Genomic DNA, 7,349 nt, shown 5'->3' with positions numbered 1-7,349 from the left:
ACATCTGCCCCACCTGCAGTGCACATGGTTTTGCCCATCTAAGAAGGATTTTGTCAGAAAGAATGAACCAAAATAAGGCCCACTGTGCGCATGCATTCAGCAATACAGAGGACAAAAAGGGGGCGTGACCCGGCGACGGCATCATATGCATATGATACAACCCTTATTTGCATAGCCACGCCCCCTTTTGGTGCATCGCGAGGGTCCCGCATTGATGCATCAAGAGGTTGGGAGGTATGTCAGTGCCACCGGCAGGTGCAGGGATCCTGTTTCCTGTCAACCCCCAAAAAATCCAAAATATCATTATAAAACCCAACACACTGCAGCCACCAGCCCAGAGACCGCTGTACATACAAATGTAACATGCTACATGTCATGGGTGACAAGGCATACCTCCCAACTGTCCCGCTTATCGCAGGAACGTCCCGATATTTTGGGACATTCCCACGTCCCTCCCGCCGCCAGCAGTGTCCCGCGGTGGGGGGGGCAGTTGGGAGTCCCCCCCTGTAGTCCGTGAATAGCGACGCGTCTATTCTTGCAGGCAGAGGGGCTGGCCAGCAGCTCACAGAGAAAAACGGGGCGTGGCCTCGCGGCAGCAACGCAAGTATAGGACACGCCCCTTTCTGGCAGGCCACGCCCCCAAAATTCGCTGCATGCCTTCGGCGCGCACACCGTCCCGCCACCTTCACAGATGTTGGGAGGTATGGACAAGGCGTTACTTTTGAAAGTAATTTTAATTGATTTTAATACATAACATAATACAAGTAACAAAAGGGAATGATTAGCATACAAGCTACAGAGTAGAGAACATCCACACGGCATCTAATAGGGAGGGGAGCGCTGGATACACCCTAAAAATGATGGAAACAGGGTTCGCTGTGCTACTCGCTGTGCTACTCCGCCCAGCTCTGTAACCATACAGGGCTGAGGTATGACATATAATAAGCTGAATTTATCCATATCTAATGGAAGCGGTACACAGTCTGGCGCTACCCAAGGCCAGTTTCCAGGACACATCATTCAGTAGACCCAGGTCAGATTCCCATCTAGTCCTGAGTTGAGACAAGTCTGTGGCGTGAGGAGCTGACAATATAAAGTGATATAAACAGGTAAGAGAACGTATGGGATCCTGAATACAGGGAGGAGGACCATTACACTGAGCTGTCAGAGCATGGCGGAGAGGTAACTACCTGTAACAGTTATACCTGGGAATCGGGTAAAGGATCTAATCCAGTATTATCATATAATTGTCCCAGTGTGGTCCCTCCTATACTGCCCTGCTCATGCGATGGCTAGCCATTTGGGGGTGGAAACTCAGCTTTTCCTGGGAGTATTCCAGAAAACACAAACGTTGACCGGCCGTTGGGATGGAGAGCCGCTGACGTCATCAGTAGCCTCCTTCTTTCCTCATAGCAGCGCTGAGCAAGTCTAGACTTACACGGCGCTGCGAGCAAGGGGAGAAAAAAAACAATCGATGGTGAGTGATTTTTTACTGTGTACATGGCTGCAAAAGCCTTCACAACCGCGCACCGTGGCGGGGGGCGTGTGGTTGGTACAGTGACTGGGCTTCGTTTACCTGATTGCTGGGCTCTGAAATCCTGCAGCCTCAGCAGGGGTTACTTAAACCTGATCTCATGCGCACGGCTTTGGCTACTTTTTTGGAAAAATATCCAAGAAATACATCTTCATAACTATAATTGAATGGTGTGTGTGTGTGTGTGTGTGTGTGTGTGCGCGCGCGCGTATGGATGTTCCACAATAACTCTCGAATGCTTTGACTAATCATCTTCAATCTTTGCAGACTACTTATATCATTTTAAGGGACATCTAAAGGTGGGTACACACGGAACGATTTGAAGGACAATCTGGGAGTTCCCAATCGATGGGAACGACCAATCATTCAAATCATTCCGTGCATCGTTAACAATGTGCATACCCCGCGATCATTAACAATGGTCTATGATCAGGAAGCTCATAGACCAATCTTTTGTGAAGTGCATCAAATCATTCCGTGTGTACCCACCTTAAGTTTGAAGATGGGTTAAATCAGATGACCCCTTAAGGGTGCGGTCATAAGGGTCAATGCTATGTCTGTTGTTTTCAAGCATTGTAATATGTCGTTGGAAAGTTTATGACTTTCTTAATACAACCAGGGCCACTGAAAGCACCACTGGGCCCCGGTAATAAGGGGTGTGTTCAATGGGAGGGGCATGACCAATGGGAGGGTGTGTGGTCACATCCCTGTAAAAAAAAACACAACATTTTGCAGGGGGTGCGGGCTGCGTGCCGATGCACAGGCTGCTGCTGCCTGTCACCCCCGCTCAGCACACGGCGCTGAGCGGGGGAGAGAGACTGTGCTGCATCTGCTTTCTTATCCTACTGCCCGGTCTCTGCACGGGGAAGAGGGCGCGGGTCCCGGGACCCTCCAATAGACCCAGGCCTGGGTAAAAAGTACTTGCTCCCCCCTCTCAACTGCACTGAATACAACACAATAACCAATCCCGTAAGTGGACCTTTACAGGTTTGTCCTGTCCCATAAATACTCACCACAGAAGGGGCAGCCTGCTCCCCTGGGGCTGCTGCTGCTGGCTTTGGCTATTATGGCTATTGGGGGGCTCGGGATTGCTCGGATTTTCGGGGGCTCAGTCGTTCATCTTTTCGGGCATTCCTGTGTTTGGACGCCCGAACACACGGATGACCGCGTGTGGACGAAACTCGCCGAGGTGCTCTGATCCTCCCTGAACGGCCCTGATACTCCCCGAGCAGCGACAGGGAGGATCGTGATGAGGTTGGTGACAGGAAAGATCTGCAACAGGGGCGATGGTGGTACAACAGTGGCTCATTGCTGAAGGCACCACTGGCGCACCCTTTCTTTACAGTGGCATGCCCATAAATTTCTCAGGAGAGCCCACTCAACCTGAGAAATTTCCGGCCATACCGCAGAAGGGTATAAGGGTCCATTAAATGAAAAAAGCATTTTCAATTTACAAAACTTTTGAGAACTACATGAACATAAACTTTGCCTGTCCATCGGACGAGCCTTAAGACTAGTTGGTAATATTCAATTATTCATTTTCCACAGTTAATATGTTTCATGATTTCTTGCACATAATCTCCTTGTTGTAGTATCTACTTTATGAGTTTGATGCAGGAATTGTCATACACATAGAAGGCGGCATACAGGGGCTCAGTGAAGGTGGCAGAGAAGGTGTACAGGTGTCTGATGGGGTCACACAGCTGGTAGAAGGACAGACGCCCGGCCTCATAGTCCAGGTATATCCCCACGGTCTGCACAGGAGACTCTGGATCTCTTTCCTCTATATGTTTATATATATTGCTATGACGTGCTCCCAGCTTGTCAATAAGGCACAGGCTCCAGGACTTGTTATTATAACCAATGAATGATTCAATACCATTATTCTTTCTCTCTATTCTGTGACCGGCCACCCCTATCAGCCATTTATCTGCCTCACTCACATCCACTTCCCAGTAATGTCTCCCAGATGAGAAGCTACAGGAGCTTAACACCTGCCGCACAATAAACCTCTCTGGTCCATCTGGTCTGGGCTGATTTACATCAGTATAAGACACAGATCTGCGATCCTCTGATATAATAATCCAATTACAGGCCGTCTTTATATCCAGTAATACATCAGCTTTCTCCATCACTGAGAACTGTCTCTTTATCTGTAGATCCATCAGACTATCAGCCACGAGGGAAAGTCCCCTGTGTAACATCTGTGAGATTATTCCCTCATCCACACATCCAGCCACTCTTACATCACTGGTGACATCACAGCTCATGTGACTGATGACATCACCTCCTGGTTCTTCCTTCAGGACAGTTAATGGATCAGTGATGTTACAAATCTCCTCAATGCTACTAATCTTCCTGCACAGCTCGTCCTTCTGTGTCTCCAGCTGTGTGATCAGATCAGAGACTGAGAGAGACATCTCCTTTTCCTGTCTGGAGATCTCATCCAGGACCTCCCTCTCCAGGGTGTCTAACTTCTCCCTGATGTCTCTAAACAGATCAGTGACTCTCTCAGTGACGCTGGTGGCTCTCTCCTTCTCCCCTGTCCTGTGACCCTGCAGATGCTGCACTCTCCTCTCAGTTTCCTCTCTCTCAGACTTCAGGGTCTCAGTGACAGATCTCAGTGTCTCTTTTTTCTTCTCAGAGGCCACAGTCAGAAGTTCCACGTGGTGACCCCGGTGGTCCCCAGCCACCCAGCATGATATACAGATAACAGCGGAGTCCTCAGAGCAGTAATACTTCATCATCTCCTTGTGTACGGAGCATTTTCTGCCTTCAAAGGAATCAGTGGGTTCAGATAAAACATGTTCAGCAGACTTACTGTGTTTGCTCAGGTGTTTGTCACAGAACGAAGCGTCACACAGCAGACATGTTTTAGCCGCCGGCACAGGAGTGTCACAGTAAGTACAGAAGATCGGGGTCTCCTCCGGCTCTGGCAGGTTACATAGGAATCTCTCCACAATGTTACACAGCTTCCTGTTCTTCTCCAGTGCCGGACACTCCTTGTACTCTGCTCTGCACTCCGGACAGGAATAGCCCCCGGCCCCCTCCTGTGTATCCAGCACCTGTACAATACAGTCCCGGCAGAAGTTGTGGCCACATGCCAGGGACACGGGGTCGGTATAAGTGCTCAGGCAGATGGAGCAGCTCAGCTCAGCTTCCAGGTCTGCAGACGCCATTCTAGGAAACAGGAAGAAATGAAACTTTCTGATGATACAGAGCAGGGCAGAGGGAGGGGCTGAGCAGTAACGTCCTCACCCAGAGACAGGAGAAGAAAGTGAAAGTATGCTGGGAATGGCTGTGTGGGGGGAGGGTAGAGCTGTGATACTCAGTGAAAACCTATCAGTAGGATCTTCCTCTACCCCAGACCAGGCTACATCAGGGGGCGGCAAACATTCCTCTGGCCCATGGTGACATAACAGCAACACACAGTTGTGGTAGATGTGTCGGCTGCAGCGTCATTCTGTGAATCTTCCTTCCCTGCATCCTGAAGGTGCTTTTTTGTACTGAGATTTGTGCACAATTCAGTTGGAAAAAGAAAAAAACCACAATCAGACCATACTTACCTACCTCCCGAAAATCGTGTCCCCCACCTGGCCCCCCAGAAGTGTGGGCAAGCCTCCCGCATTTAGCAAAGCACCAGCATCAGCCCCCACACCCCCTCCCTCTTCCGGTCAAATACCAGCATTCACGGTTCTTCGGTGGGTGGAGCAAAAATTACGCAAATAGTGCCATTTAGTACCACCCCCTCCGCGAAGAGCCGAGAATCACTGCATTTACAGGAAAGGGGGTGGGGCTTTATGATGGCAAACCCAGCAACCCCCCCCCCCCGCGCGCCACACCGGAAAAGCTGCCGAGAGTCTCCTCTCAGGGCTTCTACACATTTCAGAGCCGTTTTTTATGCAGTGAGAATGGCACTGATACGGTATTTAGTAAAAACAACAGATTCCAGACCTGTGATAGGCTGGCCCTGTGTGCTGCCTTGAAACATGTTGAGGGGATTAAACCATAGGCGAATCTAGAATTATGGTAATGGGTGGTCCAAGATCTAGACATAACAGCAGGGGGACCTTTGCGCGGCATAGCCGCGCTACGCCGCGCGGCAAAAGGGGGCGTGGCCTCATAGGAAGGAGGCGTGGCATCACAAAAAAGGGGTGTGGTATTACAATTTAGACAATACACAGTATTGCCCATTACACATTTTAGCAAACTCCGTAATACCCATTACACATAAAGCCACACGCCGTAATGCCAATTACACATAAGGCCACACACCATAATGCCCATTACACATTGTGCCACACATCATGATGCCCATTACATACTATATAACAAACCGTAATGCCCATTACATATTTGCCACATAAGTGCTGCTTACCTACATGCTTATTGCTAGGGGGTTCTTGCTTGATGGCACCATAGTACCTATTACACATGATGCCGCGCACCATAGTACCCATAATGTGCCTTACACATGATGCTGCACACATAATGCCGCTTACACATGATGCTGTACACCTTAATGCCCCTTACACATTAAGCCACACATTATGCGTAATGCCCCCACATACCGCCACTTGTAGCGTCCCTTAAGCGATGCCCCCAAAAGTGCCACTTACTGTAAATTTTTATATGAGCCTTCGCTGCTGCTGCAGGGAGAGATAGAGAGCGGTGCAGCGGCTTCTATGGGGAGCAGGGCACGCTTCCACTCCCCTCCTGGTGTCCTGTTGTTGTGCGTGACGTCGGGGGAGAACGCCGGGCGCCGGCACCACATGATTTAAGGGGGGGCGGGCTGAGGTGAAAGCGGGGAGAAGAATTGGAGCGGAAGCTGCAGGGGTGACAGTCATTAACAGCTGGGCAGAGAGCAGGGGGCTGCCCAGCTGTATTCAGAGCACTGCAGGTCACGGCTGTTTAAAATAATACCCCTTTCACAACAGGAAATGCAGGGATTTACCTGGCAATATGGTCCCAGGATCATGCAGGACATTCCCAGGCTGACCCCTTATACACCAGCCTAGTCCCTGCATTTTCTGGTGTGAGAGGGAGAGACAACGACTCCCCTCTCCCTACCCCCATTTAAACAACCAGCTAGATCTATGGAACCAACTGACCCATTTACGAAACCAGTATCATATTGAAGAACTTTTGAGTTGGCTTTGAATGATTTTGGTCCCGTGAAACTGGGCTGTTTGGTTCCAGAGAAATCTGCCCTCAAAGAACATAAACAGTCATGAAAATACATTTAAGAAATGAAACAAAAAAAAAACGGTTTAACCTCAATATCCCTGGAACCAATTAACCCATATGGATCCAGCCTGGTATCAGATTGAAGGCCCGGCGATTTGGGTTCGACTGAGATCAACCTCCAGCTTCAGTGATGCCGAAGGGGGAACTGGCAGCCGTTGAACTGGGTGGGGGTCGGAATTAGCGGGTCCCATGTTATCCTAAAGGGAAAACGTTCCAGCTTTGCCTGGCAGTATCTCCGGTTCCCAGGGGGCTAGGGACATGGGACTGGGCTTGTTGGAAAGCCCCATCCCTCAGCTACAAAATGGACCCCCAAATGAGAATGCAGAGCGAGGAGGATACTGCAGAGAGAGCGTCCTGATATTGTTCTTGATAAGAACCTACACTAGACTCTCAACTCAGAAATTTCCATTTAATTGAGCCCCATCAAGAAGGACTTGGTGTTATTTTATTTGCATCAGCTGTGATCAGCAGAAACTTCAAATAGGACCAGCCACACAAAATCCACTCACCCATTGGTTCTTACCCCTGATGAAGTCTTAGAGACGAAACGCGTCGGGTTTCTTCACCA

At 49.6% G+C, this 7,349-nt stretch overlaps 1 protein-coding gene across 1 annotated transcript; it reads right to left on the bottom strand.

Annotated features, from left to right (window-relative positions):
• Window positions 1-760: 760 nt before the first annotated feature.
• On the bottom strand, window positions 761-4,787 carry LOC146019920 (tripartite motif-containing protein 75-like). Its single transcript, XM_083152577.1, has one exon. The coding sequence runs from the start codon at window positions 4,711-4,713 to the stop codon at window positions 3,130-3,132; it is 1,584 nt and encodes a 527-aa protein (XP_083008703.1). The 5' UTR covers window positions 4,714-4,787; the 3' UTR covers window positions 761-3,129.
• Between the last annotated feature and the right edge of the window lie 2,562 nt (window positions 4,788-7,349).

Source organism: Crinia signifera, chromosome 7 (genome assembly GCF_055691185.1).
Source record: "Crinia signifera chromosome 7, ASM5569118v1, whole genome shotgun sequence".
Classification (NCBI taxonomy): domain Eukaryota; kingdom Metazoa; phylum Chordata; class Amphibia; order Anura; family Myobatrachidae; genus Crinia; species Crinia signifera.
The sequence above is the reverse complement of the archived record's forward strand: the minus strand, read 5'-3'. Positions and strand labels throughout refer to the sequence as shown.